The sequence below is a fragment of the Narcine bancroftii genome, chromosome 5 (genome assembly GCF_036971445.1).
Source record: "Narcine bancroftii isolate sNarBan1 chromosome 5, sNarBan1.hap1, whole genome shotgun sequence".
In the NCBI taxonomy this organism is placed as follows: Eukaryota; Metazoa; Chordata; class Chondrichthyes; order Torpediniformes; family Narcinidae; genus Narcine; species Narcine bancroftii.
In genome coordinates this window covers 86,279,964-86,297,597 of record NC_091473.1, presented here as the reverse complement: position 1 = coordinate 86,297,597, position 17,634 = coordinate 86,279,964, and the positions used below count along the sequence as shown (strand labels likewise).

General features: G+C 43.0%; 1 protein-coding gene across 2 annotated transcripts in view; it reads right to left on the bottom strand.

Moving 5' to 3' along the window:
• The window catches only part of lamc1 (laminin, gamma 1), a 192,152-nt gene that overhangs the window by 81,135 nt on the left and 93,383 nt on the right, over positions 1-17,634 (bottom strand). For both annotated transcript variants that reach the window (XM_069938200.1, XM_069938198.1), the window contains exon 4: positions 6,177-6,343. In XM_069938200.1, coding sequence (XP_069794301.1) covers positions 6,177-6,343 — 167 coding nt within the window. The remainder of the gene's footprint in view (positions 1-6,176; positions 6,344-17,634) is intronic.

The window sequence follows — 17,634 nt, the reverse complement described above, 5'->3', positions numbered from 1 at the left end:
GGATATCTATCAAAGTATACTTTAGGCAAAGTCTATACTTTAATCATTATCTCAAAAACCAATTACTGATCATCCCATTGCTGTTTTGTGGGACATCAGTGAGCTCATTTTCTCTCAGTGATGACACTATAAAATGTATTTTATTGGCAGCAAAGTACCTTTGAAGCATTACTGGATAATTGATTTTGTTTTCAATACTTCCAAATAAAGCAATTTTTAGAACACATTATGATTATTCAGCTGAGCTAGTTCTTCTCTTTGGCTTGGCTTCGCGGACGAAGATTTATGGAGGGGGTAAAAAGTCCACGTCAGCTGCAGGCTCGTTTGTGGCTGACAAATCCGATGCGGGACAGGCAGACACGGTTGCAGCGGTTGCAGGGGAAAATTGGTTGGTTGGGGTTGGGTGTTGGGTTTTTCCTCCTTTGCCTTTTGTCAGTGAGGTGGGCTCTGCGGTCTTCTTCAAAGGAGGTTGCTGCCCGCCAAACTGTGAGGCGCCAAGATGCACGGTTTGAGGCGTTATCAGCCCACTGGCAGTGGTCAATGTGGCAGGCACCAAGAGATTTCTTTAGGCAGTCCTTGTACCTTTTCTTTGGTGCACCTCTGTCACGGTGGCCAGTGGAGAGCTCGCCATATAACACGATCTTGGGAAGGCGATGGTCCTCCATTCTGGAGACGTGACCCATCCAGCGCAGCTGGATCTTCAGCAGCGTGGACTCGATGCTGTCGACCTCTGCCATCTCGAGTACTTCGACGTTAGGGATGAAAGCGCTCCAATGGATGTTGAGGATGGAGCGGAGACAACGCTGGTGGAAGCGTTCTAGGAGCCGTAGGTGGTGCCGGTAGAGGACCCATGATTCGGAGCCGAACAGGAATGTGGGTATGACAACGGCTCTGTATACGCTTATCTTTGTGAGGTTTTTCAGTTGGTTGTTTTTCCAGACTCTTTTGTGTAGTCTTCCAAAGGCGCTATTTGCCTTGGCGAGTCTGTTGTCTATCTCATTGTCGATCCTTGCATCTGATGAAATGGTGCAGCCGAGATAGGTAAACTGGTTGACCGTTTTGAGTTTTGTGTGCCCGATGGAGATGTGGGGGGGGGGGCTGGTAGTCATGGTGGGGAGCTGGCTGATGGAGGACCTCAGTTTTCTTCAGGCTGACTTCCAGGCCAAACATTTTGGCAGTTTCCGCAAAGCAGGACGTCAAGCGCTGAAGAGCTGGCTCTGAATGGGCAACTAAAGCGGCATCGTCTGCAAAGAGTAGTTCACAGACAAGTTTCTCTTGTGTCTTGGTGTGAGCTTGCAGGTGCCTCAGATTGAAGAGACTGCCATCCGTGCGGTACCGGATGTAAACAGCGTAAATCGTCTAAAATAACACACTTCTTGGCTAACATGAATAATATGTTGAATGGCATGAACTATATTAATTCACCCTCTGAGTGCACATATCTTCTTGTATGTTCAAGGTTCTTCAGTTCCATTTATATTCCCCATGCAATTAAACTTTCTCTTTAAATATTTACACGCAATTCTTCTAAAATATTGTAAAGCAAATCTCTAATAATCTGCTATTTGATTAATCAGAAATGCTGATAGTTTGGCAATTGGCTCACTGGATTCAGATCCCTGTGACCCCCTTAAACTCATCAGGTCCTCCATTTTTACACTCTCTTTCAACTCAATGGGGTTCAGTTTCCGTTGAAACTTCTTGAGTGCATTGGAAAATTTATTACACTACTTGGACGTTGAGGGTATTACTAAAATTAATATCCAATTGTCGGAAAAAATTGCCATTCCAGCATCACCAAAATCTTGAGAATGCCAAATAAAGGAGATTATTATAATTTAAAAATATATAACTGGAAGAATTTTGTCCACCAAAGCATGTTTGTTTCTGATTCCTATGTATTTTGACAAGCAAATATCAAACACTATTTTAGCAAGATAATTTGGAGAAAGATTTTCAGTTCCCTCTGGAGATGGGACAGCTGGATCCATGTTGACTTGACATCAAAAAAGGTAAACATGCAAATTCAAGTCAGGGTCAAGTCAACATCAATGATCACGTGGCAGCTAGGTTCAAATGACATTCAGCTTTAAAAGTATTCCTCTTTCTCCATTCTTAGGAGGATTGATTGAGTCAGAAATGCGATGGATGACAGGATAACTAATAATGAATTACAACTAATAATGAATTACAATTTGCAAACCAATAACTGGAAACATTTCAAAAGAGTGTCAAACACTACATTAATTCAAAATTAACTTTAGTGAATTGAAATGCTATTTTGTTCTCCTTAGGGATTGCAGGAATTATTGGCAAAAATATTTTATAAGGAAAGGTACAACTGCATAAATACATTGCCCCAGTCAATTAAAAATACTTTCTTAACAAACATTAAGCCAACAGAATTCGAAACAGTTGCTACACTGAAGTCAAACATTTAATTCATTTAGTTACAAAATCCACTAACTACAATGCTAATCAAATCTTCTCCAATAGTTTTTGTTATTTTTCCCCCATTTCCTTCATGCTGATTTTGCCATTGGCCTTTTATGGCCTCCAGTTCCTTGCCCAAATTATTTCTACATGTGAATCTAGAAAATAAGATGAAGGAATGCCTTCAGCACTAGAGACTATCATAGGGACTGATTTGGCTTCACCTACAAAGATCACATGCATTTACTTTCAATCAGCAAATCACAAATAGAACCAGAGTCCAACTTTCTCTGACTAAATTAGCAACATGGATGAAAACTGTAACCACCTACCCACCCCCAACCTTCGTCATCATCACCTTGGATTAAAAAAAAGTTCACCCAAGCAAAGGATTGTATCACAAGGTATTTCCTTGCATTTAGAGCTTTGCTGCCGCCTGAAGAAAACTGAGGTCCCTCCATCAGCCAGCTCCCCACCATGACTACCAGCACCCCCCACATCTCCATCGGGCACACAAAACTCAAAACGGTCAACCAGTTTACCTATCTCGGCTGCACCATTTCATCGGATGCAAGGATCGACAACGAGATAGACAACAGACTCGCCAAGGCAAATAGCGCCTTTGGAAGACTACACAAAAGAGTCTGGAAAAACAACCAACTGAAAAACCTCACAAAGATTAGCGTATACAGAGCCGTTGTCATACCCCACACTCCTGTTCGGCTCCGAATCATGGGTCCTCTACCGGCATCACCTACGGCTCCTAGAACGCTTCCACCAGCGTTGTCTCCGCTCCATCCTCAACATTCATTGGAGCGACTTCATCACCAACATCGAAATACTCGAGATGGTAGAGGCCGACAGCATCGAATCCACGCTGCTGAAGATCCAACTGTGCTGGGTAGATCACGTCTCCAGAATGGAGGACCATCGCCTTCCCAAGATCGTGTTATATGGCGAGCTCTCCACTGGCCACAGAGAGAGAGGTGCACCAAGGAGGTACAAGGACTGCCTAAAGAAATCTCTTGGTGCCTGCCACATTGACCACCGCCAGTGGGCTGATATCGCCTCCAACCATGCATCTTGGCGCCTCACAGTTCGGCGGGCAGCAACCTCCTTTGAAGAAGACCACAGAGCCCACCTCACTAACAAAAGACAAAGGAGGAAAAACCCAACACCCAACCCCAACCAACCAATTTTCCCTTGCAACCGCTGCAACCGTGTCTGCCTGTCCCGCATCGGACTTGTCAGCCACAAACGAGCCTGCAGCTGACGTGGACATTACCCCTCCATTAATCTTCGTCCACGAAGCCAAGCCAAAGAAAAGAAAAGAAAATAGCTTTGCTGCACAATATATTAAAATGGCTGAGCCATCAAGCAATGTTTTAATTTCCCCAGTACACCATTCAAAAATATTGACAAATTCTGTCATTTCAAACACTGCTTTTTTTTTTAAAAAAATGGGGAATTAACTTGTATTAACAATTGAAATCAGAACCGGAGTACCAGATTTCTAGTTATGCTCTCTAACTTGCCGGGAGATATTTGCAGATAGCAAAAGGGATCCTCAGAGCATAATGTTACTCTGGTGAGGTCATCAAAACTGAGCAAGGTGGTTAAATCCTGAAGAGCATTGCTGCTGAACTGGGACTGTAAGCGGTGATGACAAAAAAGGGAAAATCTAACTTGACAATATCCTCACTAATCAAAACATTGCAAGTATCAACCTATCACAAACCAGGAGGCATGAACATCGTAGGACTGAGGGAGACATGATTGGATCTCCATAGTGGGGATACCCTCCTCCATGTTCCATGGTGATATCATAATGCTAGGTAATAAATCCAGCAGGCCAAAACAGAATACACAAGGTGCAAGGATCACATGAACACCTTTAACTTCTTTGGCCTTGCATTCCCTTACTATACAAATTACAAGCCAGAAATCTAACCCTAGCTCAAAGAGGAATGGAAAGGAACATCTCAGTAACTTTTCTATGTGTAGCTAAAAATAAAGTAGCAGTCTGTCAAAACTGAAATAAAGGACCATAACATAGTTTTAAATAGAAAGGCTGCATCGAGGCAAAAGTGCCCTTAATCAAAAGATCAGATTAAACCTCAAGTTCTGGCACATTCAGTTGCAAATAATGGTGAATAATTAAAAAACTATTGGGAGGTGGTGGTGGCTCCATAAAAAGTCATCTTCAATGATTAGTGACCTAAATATCTAAGTTCAATAGTCTGAGCCAGATGAGTGCACTGAGGACAGCAGTAACCATCCCAAGTTTTGGCTGTAGCATTGAAAAACTTATGCTGGACTAAAAAATAGCTACAGAATGGAAGGAGTCCTTTCAGTGGGTTAAGACTGCATTGGCACAATGTAAAATTCTTTCCATTCAGATAATATCCTGTTCCTTTTGGAATGCTAAAATTTAATCTTCATCAGCTACAATCCCCAGCAGTGTATTCCAGATCCTGATCGCTCATTATGTAACAACTTTTTCATGCCAACCATATTTAATCTGTGTCCCCTAACTCTTGACCTTTACATTAATGGAAGTATTTTGTTCTATCCACTTGATCCAAAAATTCACGATTTCAAATACCCTTCTGTTCAAAGGAGAACAAATGCAGTTTCTCCTATCTATCCACATAACTCACCATTGTAGAAATCATTCTTCAGCAGCCTCCAAAATATGCACATTTTTTCCTAACATGTGGTACCCAAAACTGGACACAAGATTAAATCTGTGTTTTCTAAAAGTTTATCATAACTTAATTGTACTTCATGCTTCCTTTTACAAATCCCAGAATTCCATATGCATTTTCAACATTTTCTACCACTTTCAACAAACTCTGCATGCTCCCCACCCACCTCTGCAGATCTCTATGTTATTGCACCATTTTTATGTGTCATTTAATTTATGCTGAATTTCCTATTCTTCTGGACAAGATGCAACATTGTACAAGTAGATTTTCAACAATCTAGCATCAGATCATTTGGAATTCAGCATCTGGCTCTTCATTAACCATGGACCAACCATCTACCAATTAGTATAATTGCAAGGTCAGCCATGTAACACTGGGAGTTTTGACAGCGTGAAACCGCAGTTAGAAAAACCAGGTATCTTCAACTGGGGAAGAGAGTGGGATTTAGGCAGAACCAGGCTCCAGAATGCAGACCAGGGCCAAGATGAAACTCTCCAGGTTTCTCAAACTTCCTTTAAATTCTTCAGACTCCATTTCCTGCACTCCTTTTAATGTACCTTTCCTTTACAATATCATCATGTAACACGAGATTTAAAAAAAGCAAAATAGAGTGTTGGGATCCTATGAATAACACATCCAGTCGGTTGGAGTGGATAATGGAACTGCACATGGAATGGAATAGAGTATTGGAGAACCAAACTAGTTCAGTTATCACAGCAGAGAAACTCTTGAATGCTGAATGGTGGCCAAAATGTGGGCTCTTCATCTTCAGCAGATGACTAATGATCGCTTAGTGCCAGTCTGATTAATTTGGCTTTTGTTTTTTTTTTACAAAAACCTGTAGGTTGGGTCTCACCTGAAGTCTAATATCAATTCTGTGACATACACTGCCAATAGGATTCATTGAGCTCTTACCTGGAATTCATGAACTTATTTCAGGAGACAATTTCTACTGATTAACTATAAACACCTTGTCAAATAGCCTGATGAAAATATCCTCAAGTCTTACAAACTATTTATGATTTTTAGACTTACGTAGACACTCATTAGCATTCTCTGCAGTAGCTCTGCGCCAAGGTCGGTCATTGTAGAATGGCTGACAAGTTTCACAGTCCATTCCCATTGTGTTGTGTTTGCAGTTGCAGACAATCTTACTGAATTCATTCTTTACACATTCACTGGCATGACCATGGCACTTACACCTGAGTAGGTAGGAATGAAGAAAGAAAAATCAAACATTCTGCGCACATGATCAATTTAGATTGAATAATACATTTCAGAATTCATAATCATCAAATATTAGTCAGGAGAAATAATGGTGCAAAATAAATTCACATTTTAAAGTTATAACTGTTCCCATTTCCTGATCTGAAGTAAATACATTTTATACTTTCCCCTCAAAGTTTATGGTGGCCAGATATCAATGTGGATATGCTGACAAAGTCAATAAAGATTGAAACCAGCATTTATCATTTTCAATGTGAATTCAAATGTAACATGTTTCTTGCAGTAAAAACAAACCGAAATGCTGGAGGAGCTTAGCCAGTATTTTCAGCGTTCATAAAAAGCAAAGATATTTTGCCGATGTTTGGGGCTTGAGCCCTTCTTCAAGAAATAAGCAGAATGAGCCAGAAGCAGGAAATCTCTGGAAATCTCAGAATTCAGACAATGCTGACTGGGAGAGGAATCCAGACTAACAAAAGGTTTTGATGGATTTGATAAGGGTCAAAGTAAGAATTTATCGTGTTTGTGTGAAAGGAGACAGGGAAGGTAGAGAAAGTGCTGGGAAAAGGCAATGGAGGAAGAAGCAAAGGGGTGGCAGGAAGAAGCAAAGGGGTGACAGGGGTTTAACCAAAAGCCAGAGAAGACAATACTAATGCCATCCAGTTGGAGGGAGCCCAGTCAGAAGATGGGTTGTTGTTCCTCCAATTTGCAGGTAGTCTCAGTCTGGCATGAGACCATGAACAGACATGTCAGCAGGGGAATTGGACAGGGAATTGAAATGGATGACCACTGAGAGATCCATGCTATTGTGGTGCTCAACAAAGTGATCTCCCAGTCTGCAACCAATCTCAATGTAGAGGAGACCACAGCAGGAGCACCAGATGCAGTAGATGACCCCTGCAGATTTACAAGTGAAATGTTGTTTCACAAGGAAGGACTGTTTGGGGCCCTGAATGGTGCGAAGGGAGAAGGTGTGGGTGCAAGTGGAGCATTTCCTGTGGTCACAGGGGTAGGTCCCAAGAGAATGATTGGTGGGAAGGGAGGAGTGGACAAGGGAGTCACAGAGGGTGCAGACCCTGCAGAACCCAGAGAGGGGAGGAGATGGGAATGTATCTAGTGGTTGGATCACATAGTAGGTGGCATAAATGGCAGTGTTAGATGCAGAGGTTGGTGGGGTGGTAGGTAAGAGGAATCCTGTCCTTATTGCAGATGGGGACAGAGGGCCCAGGGCAGATGTAAGGGTAATGGACGATAAGCAGGTGAGCGCTGTGTTGTTGGCGGTAGAGGGAAAGTCACATTGTTTGAAGAAGGGGAACATCTCTGATGATCTGGCATGGAAAACTTCATCCAGGATGCAGATGCAATAGACTGAGGAATTGAGAGAATAGAATGGAATCCTTACGGGGACAGTGTGGGAAGAAGGTGTTGTTGAGGTAGTTGTGGGAGTTGGTAGGTTTGTATAAGATGTTTGTTGAGAATTCGTCTCCAGAGAGTTAAAAACAAAATTTCAACAAGGACAGGATTGCTCGTACTCACCTACCACCCCACCAGCCTCAACATCGAACACATCCTCCGCTATTTCCACCACCCACTACATGATCCCACCACTAGACACATTCTCCACTCCGCTTTCTGCAGGGATTGCTCCCTTGTCCACTCCACTCCCCTTGGGACCTACCCCTGAGACCGCAGGAAATGCTCCACTTGCACCCACAGTTCCTCTCTCACCACCTTTTGGGGCCCCAAACGATCTTCCCAAGAAAAGCAACGTTTCATTTGTGAATCTGCAGGGGTCATCTGCATCCTGTTGTGGCCTCCTCTGCATCAGAGAGTCTGGGCGCAGACTGGGAAATCATTGCTCCTTCCCTATCACTTCTTCTCGCCTTGTTGCCCTCCCCCAGCTCTGTCTCTTTTTCCACAAACATGAGAAATCCAATTCACACCTTTTGTTGGTCTGAATTCCTTCCTCAGCCAGCATTGTCTGAATTGTGAGACTTACTGAGATTTCCTGCTTCTGCTCATTCCTTGAAGGAGGGCTCAAGCCCGAAACATCAGCAATATATCTTTGCTTTTCAAGGATGCTGAAATGACTGGCTGAGTTCCTCCAGCTTGTTTCTTGTAGTGCTAACTAACACTGTCACATTGTGCAAGTGGAAGAAAACTCATTCTTGGAGCTCTATTGTTTTATGCATCTCTTAAATTAAACATTCTTTGCTACTGATTTTAACACATTTCATGGAACATAATACAAATTCAAAATAATACCATTGGCTTACATGAAATACAAATGTACAATTAGTCACCTCTTAGTTGTTCAAAGTTAATTCTATCAAAAGACTAATACCAGTTAAGTGCAAACAGAAGAGTGCAAGGTACAGTGACTACAATAAAAAAAGCCAACATACTCTTTTAGTTCAAATAGTTACTGCCACTTCTGTCCTAAAATTGCCTCTCAAGCATCCTTAATATTCTCTGTATAATCAACTAAATGTCATAAATAATAATACAGCCAGACTTTTCTATAACTCCATTTACCACATTTCAGCTTCCTGCTGCCCTGATCAGATTGTAAACATTCCAGTTTTAAATACATTTTTAAATCCTAATTCTGATTGAAGATTCGATTCTTTTTTAAAAAACATCACATAATAATTGCAGTTTCCTATGAAAATAGAACCTGCCTGTTTTTTAAAATTCTAACCCATTGGAGTTATTGATGGATGTTATTTTTTTTTACATTCCAGGTGAATATTTCAAATATCTGAATTATTTACCTGCTTGGCAATATACATAGAAGCAATCCAATTTAAACAGATACTGATTAGAATAATCACTGGCCTCTTTCCTTGGATTTTAATTTTTTTTAAATAGGCTGTTACAAAGCAAATTTAAGCTTTCTTTAACTTTGTGAAATGAAAAAGTCAACATTTATTCTTTATTTAATACAGGTCATTCTATAAACTGAAATATAAATTTTGTGGTAAGTGCTAAAATTAACACCCAACAAGCACGCACGGTAAATTGTGTCTCATTTCCTTTTTCCTAACATTTGACATTCAATTCTCTTTTGATTGTCTATAAATAAACCCAAACTTGAACAAACTCAACAAACTCTGGCATCCCACATAACCCTAATACCAAACCTTGGTGCACTGGCTCTCTAGATCTTTTGTCCACACTGTGGCAGCGCACATCGCAATGCAGGCAAACTGGCTCAGTGTTTGGCATGGTCACGACAGCAGAGCAGCCACGTCAAGATGGTGCTGCCAGGTTTTGCTTCTCTCGTGGGCAGAGGGGCCACGCACGTGCACTTAGCTGCATTGTCACGTCACTGCCAACTCAGGGGCGGGACTTGACGGCCGCCTTATAAGGTGCAGCGTGGGTTTTATCGAATAAACTATTGGAAATGAAACTAACTCCAGCGTGAAGTTCAGTTCTTGTTTCCCCCTTGTAGCTACCGCTACAATTGGTGACCCTGACAAGCCCAGACGATTCTGGACTCTATATCATGGACACTGCAGTAGTTAACGCAGTGGCATGAAACTACCGCCCTTCTGGACGCTTCGCCCACGCACTTGGTTTGGGCAAGCGCAAGCACAATTCCACCTCCGGCAGATCACCTCTGACTCAACAATGTTCTACCATGTCGTCAGCACTCTTGACCAAGAGACGGCAGCCAGAGTGGACGACCTGATACCTGGCTCTCAAGAAGCTCCTTTTAAGTACTTTCGGCCTGTCCAGGCGCAAGCGCGACACTAGACACATGCACCTAGATGGCCTGGGAGATATAGCACCATCTGCCCTCATGGACGAAATGCTCGAGCTGGCAGTGGGCCACAAGCCGCGCCTCATGTTTGAGCAGGCTTTCCTGGAACAAATGCCAGACGACACAGCTGCTGTTAGCAGGTGAGGATTTCTTGGACCCATGCAATGTCGCAGCCAGAGCAGATGTCCTGTGGCGCACGAAACGTGAAAACAAGTCCACCATGAACCAAGAGCCGCACCCCATCTCCAAGTGGTCACAACCGCGCCCCAGCAAGCCAGCAGAGTCACCAAACTCTACCTGGTGCTTTTATCACCAATGTTGGGGGTCACAGGCACAAAAATGCAGGAAACCCTGCTTGTTTCCGTAAAATGGCCAGGCCAGCCCCCACTAATGGCCACAATGGCTAGCCACATCAATAGCCTAGTGCACGCACTGATAAAGTTAGTGGCCGACGGTTCCTGGTTGACACGGGTGCCAAATTCAGTGTCGTCCCACCAACCACAATGGAGACACGAACATGACCACAAAGTCCCACGCTCCAGGCGGCAAGCAACACCACCATCAAAACCTTCGGCACATGTAACGAGAAGTTCCGGTGGAATTTCACATTAGCTGCTGTGGGCACATCGCTCCTTGGTGCTGATATCCTTTGGATGCACGGCCTGCTAGTGGACGTGAAATTCAAGAGCCTAGTGCACGCACGGACTTTCCAAATCGTCCAACTCGAAGTTACTGTTGCCCGCAACCCAGGCATGGCCTCAGTGACCACCCCGAAGGACGAGTATAGCCGCATCCTGGATGAATTCCCGGCTATCCTCAGGTTACAATTCACTTCCACCATGTCACAGCAAGGGGTACTACACCACATACTGACTCAGGGGCCCTGCTTCACGCCAAAGCCAGGAGACTTCGCCTAGACAAACTGCAGTTAGCCAAAGAGGAATTTTTCTGGATGCAAAAGTTGGGCATAGTCCGCAGGGCTGACAGTCCATGGGCGTCCCCACTACACATGGTCCCCAAGTCCTCAGGCGGTTGGCAGCCTTGTGGAGATTACCGCCACCTTAACGACTCCACCACACCCGACCGCTAGCCGGTCCCACACATACAGGACTTCACAGCCATCCTTCACAGTGCAAAGGTGTCCTCTAAAGTCTATTTGGTACATGGCTATCAACAAATTCAAGCCCACCCAGATGACATCAGCAAAACAGCCCCATTGAGCTTTTCAAATTCCTCCATATGCTTTTTAGTCTCAAGAATGCGGCACAAACCTTTCAGCGCTTAATGGACGTGGTGGGCTTTGTGTTCATCTACCTGGATACACTCATCGCAAGCAAGGACCACGAGGAACACAAGGACCATCTCCGCAGACTTTTCGCTCGTCTATTACCGCAAACGGGGCAGCATCATCTGCAGAGAAGATCAGAGCCATACGCCAGTTCGCCCACCCCAACACTCTCAAAAGCCTCCAGAAATTCACGGGAATGGTTAACTTCTACAACTGATTTATCTGGGGGAGGCTCGCATCATGAGACTACTTACTGTTCACCATGATATCCTCCATGGATGGAGGAGGCCAACGCAACTTTCTCTGCGACAAAGAACACCCTGGCCAATGCCACCTTGCTGGTTCATCCCAGATCCGACGTACCCACGGCACTCACTGTAGATGCATCAGCAACAGTCATCAGGAGCATCATTGAGCAATCCTTCGAAGGTCAGTGGAGACTGCTGGCCTTTTTCATCCACCACCTGCGCCCCTCAACTTAAATACAGCGTGTTCGATAGGGAGCCCCTGGCACTCTATCTGGCGATCAGGCACTTTCTGTATTTCCTGGAGGGCAGCCCGTTCACAGTGTTTAGAGACCACAAACCCCTCACCCACAGCTTCACCATGGCCAAGGACCCCTGGCCAACGTGACAACAATGACACCTATCCTATATATCTAAGTTCACCACCGCAATCTGGTACCTCTCCGGCAAGGACAATGTCGTGGCCGACACATTTTCCCAGTCCACCATCCAGTCCTTATCCGCTGGGCTGGACTTCTCTCAGCTGGCACTGGCCCAAAAAGAGGACAAGGAGATGCAGGGCTTCCGCACAGCCATCACCGGCCTCCGCTTCAAAGACCTCAGTATGTTGGACAACCCCAACACACTTCTGTGTGATGTCTCCACTGGCGCACTATGCCCGGTAGTGCCTCAGCAATGGAGGCACCAAGTTTTCAAGGCCGTTCACGACCTCGCACACCTGTCCATAAAAACTACAACCCATATGGTAGTAGAGAGATTAGTGTGGCATGACCTGAGAAAACAAGTCGTGCAGATGGCGCGCAATTGCACCCAGTGTCAGGCATCCAAAGTCCACCGTCATGCCAAGACTCCGGTCCACCAATTCAACCCTCAGAAGAAACGATTCAAACATATACACGTCGACATCGTTGGCCCACTGCCCGTCTCCTGGGACGCCCGGTGACTCTTCACAGTAATAGACTGCACCACGAGATGGTAGGAGACCATTCCTCTAAAGGACACCTCAACCGATTCCTGCACCAGGGCACGACTCACGCATTGGATTGTGAGGTTTGGGGTACCAGCCCACATAACCTCCGAAAGAGGGGCGCAGTTTACGTCAGCACTGTGGACACAGCTCGCAACGCTCCTGGGCATCAGGCTGCACCACACCACAGCTTATCACCCCAAAGCCAACAAACCTGTGGAATGCTTCCACTGCCACATGAAGTCAGCCCTCACGGTCCGTTTAAATGGCCCCAATTAGGTGGACGAGCTCCCCTGGGTCTTACTGGGTGTCAGAACGGCACCTAAAGAGGATTTACAGGCACCTCCAGCTGAATTGGTTTATGGTGCCCCACTAACCTTGTCAGGCAAATTCTTCCTACCATCCCAAGATTCAGGCACCGAGGGGAAAGCATCGTTACAGAACCTACGGGACAGGTTATCCTCATTTCCACCCCCCCCCACCCACCCTCTCACCTTGGACGCCAGCTAGCATCCATCCGCAAAGACATCAGCCACAAACTTTGTATTCGTCTGCCGCAGTCCGCATTCCACCCTCCTCCAACGACCTTATGAAGGCCCATACAAGATCCTGTGCAACTCTGGCAAAACTGGACGTTGGGGATAGGGAGGAACTGTTTGCAGCAGACAGGCTGAAATCAGCACATCTGGACCTCAGCCAGCAGATCGTACCAGCACAGCCCAAGCGCTGGGGGTGACCACCTAAGGGAACAACCCCACAGCGCCCAAGGGCAGGACACTAGAGGTGGTTCTGGGGGGGTGGGGTTGTGTGGTGGTGTGTTTGTCATGGCCGTGGAGCAGCCACGTCAAATTGGCACTGCCGGGTCTTGCTTCCCTCGTGGGTAGAGGGGCCATACACATGCACTCAACTGCGTCATCATGTCACCGCTAACACAGGGGCAGGACTTGACGGCTACCTTATTATGCACAGTGTGGGCTTTTTTGAAAACGAACAGCGTGTAGTTCTGTTCTCGCTTCCCCCTCCTACAACACCTTCAAAACCCTTATTTACAACATACATTTTGGAATACAGTGAAACTCAAGGCTGAATGACATTCTAACATGTTTTCTTTTTTGAATACTTTATTTAAAGTTTCCAACCATGCCATTTATACAATTAATATAAGTAGGTCTTGAGTAAAACAGCAAATAGAATAACCACATGGAAATTATAACCCTCCCTCAAACCATCTCTCCTCCCCACAATAAAATACTGTAAATATAACATGATTAATTAGGAAAAAAATAAAAAGAAAACCCAAAAATGAAAATAGCATCAGTCTGGATTTCACAGAGGATTGGCTTGCACACTGGGATCACACAGCATTGATACAAATATATAGCTTTAGGGAAGAAGATAAATACAGGACTAAAGAGACCGGAAGCACTCATATATTTAGCACTAATTTTTAAAATCATTTTCGACTCCAAATCTGTGCAATAAAATATTTATTTTTCAAGTTGTAAGCAATTTTCTCCAAGGGGATAGAGCTTTGTATCTCCGATTACCGTCTTTCCATACCTATATGAACATCCAGCTTCTAAGTCACAGCAATACACTTTTGTGCCACCACTAAAGCAATTTTAACAAACTTAATTTGGTGAAATAATAATTTTAATGTAGATCTTGTTCCTTCTATATTCCCCAATAAAAATATATCTGTATTTTGTAGAAAAGCAATACCTTTAATCTGTCCCAAAAACTTTACCAGATCTTCCCAAAAAGGTCTAACCTTAGAACATGGCCACGTAGAATGTAAGAAGGTATCTATCTCACCACCACATTTTTATGCAATTTTGAGGTGTCAAGTATAATTGATATAAATAATTGTATTGAACTAAACTATATCTAACATTAATGATATTTGACATAAAATCATGGCAGAGTTCAGCCGATCTTTTCTCACCAATCACAATATTCAAATCCTCCTCCCCTTTCGGTCTTGGCTTATGAAGTCCCTTTTTTGTGGTACCTGCCTATAGCGAGAGGTACATTACAGAAATAAATTTTTTGGTACAACCTTTCCTAATAAGAACCTCCATCTCACTGCAAATCAGTAACATCATACTAGTACCTAACTTTTCTCCTACGTATCCTCTCAGTTGTAAATAACAAAAAAAGTGTATTTCGTGATATTCCATACTTATTTCTTAATTGCTGAAATGACATCAATTGACCTTGTTCAAAACAATCTTCCACTGTTCTAATTCTATTATGGAACCAAATATTTACAAATTGATTATCCTTTGTAAAAGGGATAAGATTGTTTTGAGATAGAGGTTTTTAAGGAGAGATACTACCCTTTGAACCAATTTCATCATTCAACTTTGTCCAGATTTTTATCAAGTGTTTAACCAAGGGTGCTTCTCTCTCACCAGTTACCAATTTTAAATCCCAATTATAAATAAACTTCTGCTAAATTTTCTCCTATTTTATATGTCAACATATTGATATTCTCACATTTCTAAACCAATGACCAATTTCAGAACGAACCTGGTCCTTACTTTATCACTGCAACCATTGATCAGAGAACCACATTACCATATTGATGCTACAAAACCATCTGATAATGTTGAATGCTTGTTATTCAATCTGTAACGCTTAAAACTTTCTAAGATCCTGACAAAATTATTATAATTCCAGTTCTATGGATGAACTTTACAATTCCCTGTTCCCAGCAATATTTATTCTCAGTATCATGTCTCTGTAAGAATAAAAAACAAAAAATAACAAAGTTACTTAAATCATCATAAAGATGAATGCTTAGCATCCATCGAATCTCTCGTATCTTTATGCAAAAATTGGAGACTTATTTTACTCAAGGTCTGAAATTATATTGTCTACTCTTTAAAGTGAAATACAAATAATCATTACTAATATTTCATTGATTCCTTGTGCCTATTTCCCATTAATAAAAATGTGCTCTCCATGATGTTTGGGACAAAGACACCTTTTTGGTCCCTGTCCTCCACAGTTTTAAATTTGTAATTAAACAATTCACATGTAATTAAAGTCCTCACTCCAGATTTTATTCAAGATTATTTGTATGCATTTTGGTTTGATCCTATGGAAATTACCACACTTATTATAAATTGTCCACTCATTTCAGGGCATCATAATGTTCGGAATATTTGGCTTCACAGGTGTTTTGTGAGTATTCAGGTCTGCTTAATTGCTTAATTTGTGCAAGCTAGGCTTGCTTCTAAACATTCAATCACCTTTGGAGCCTATAGTCACCATTTTTCAACATGAGGACCAGAGTTGTGCCAATGAAAGTTAAAGAAGCCATTATGAGGCTGAAAAACATGAATAAAAGAGTAAGAGACAATGTCCAAACATCGGGATTACCAAAATCAACAGTTTGGAACATCATTAAGAAGAAATACGCCCTAATGAATTCAGTAATTACAAATGGGCAAGTATTCCAAGAAAGATCTCCACAACTAATTACAGAAGAATTCTCATCATAATGAAGAAAAGGTCTCCAAACGTTATGTCTGACAAATCAGAAACATTCTTCAGGAGGTAGATGTGGATATATCAATGATTACTGTCCTCAGAAGATTTCAAACAGAAATACAAAGGCTACACTGCAAGATGCCACTAGTTAGCCACAGAAAGGAAGGCCAGATTACAGTTTGTCAAGAAATATTTAAAAAAGCCTGAAGAATTCTGGAAAATGGTCTTGTGGACAGATGAGACCAAGACTGACCAGTATCAGAGTGAATGGCAAGAGCAAAGTGTGAATCCAGAAAGGAACTTCCCAAGAACTAAAGCATACCACCTTTGCATCGTAGCTTCTTTATTTCTGTTCATGAAGTCTTTTGTGGAGAGTAGTCATTGACATATCTACACCAGCCTTCTGAAGAGTGTTTCTGATCTGTTGGACATATGTTTGGGGATTTTTCTTCATTATGATAAGAAATCTTCTGTCATCAGCAGTGGAGGTCTTCATTGAAATACTTGCCCATTTGCGATTACTGAGCTCATTAGTGCGTATCTCTTCTTAATGATGTTCCAAACTGTTGATTTTGGTAATCCTAAGGTTTGGGCAATATCTCTTACTCTTTTATTCGTGTTTTTCAGCCTCATAATGTCTTCTTTGACTTTCATTGGCACAACTCTGGTCCTCATTTTGAAAAAAAGCAACTACAGACTCCAAAGTTGATCAAAGGCTGAGAATCAAGCCTAGCTCTCTTATACCAGCACCAATGAAGCAATTAAACATAACCAAGTAATCACAAACACCTGTGAAGCCCAATGTCCTAAACATTATGGTGCACTGAAATGAGGGGACTAGGTATAAAAAGTGGCATATAAATAAGTGTGGTGTGGTTTGTGCAACACCTTTACAGCACCAGTGATTGGGACTTGGGGTTGAATCCTGTACTGTCAGGAGTTGATACATTCTCCCCATATCTGGATGGGTTTTCCACAGGGGCACAGGTTTCCTCCACCGTTAATTAGGTGTAATTGGGCGGCACGGGCTCATGGGCTGAAATGGCCTGTTAGCATGCTGTATGTTTAAATTTAATCTTGAATGTGCATTTAAATGACATGTGAATTGTTTGATCACAAATTTAAAACTGTGGAGCACAGGGGAAAATAAAGGAATAAACACTGTGCAGGGCACTCTATTTTGAACATCAATTACCAGTACTTCTGAGATGAAAGCTTAACATTTCCTTAAGTGAAACTCAGAACTAGTTGAATAACACAGGAAATATATTTCTTCTTTGGCTTGGCTTCGCGGACAAAGAGTTATGGAGGGGTAATGTCCACGTCAGCTGCAGGCTCGTTTGTGGCTGACAAGTCCGATGCGGGACAGGCAGACACGGTTGCAAGGGAAAATTGGTTGGTTGGGGTTGGGTGTTGGGTTTTTCCTCCTTTGTCTTTTGTCAGTGAGGTGGGCTCTGCGGTCTTCTTCAAAGGAGGTTGCTGCCCGCCGAACGGTGAGGCGCCAA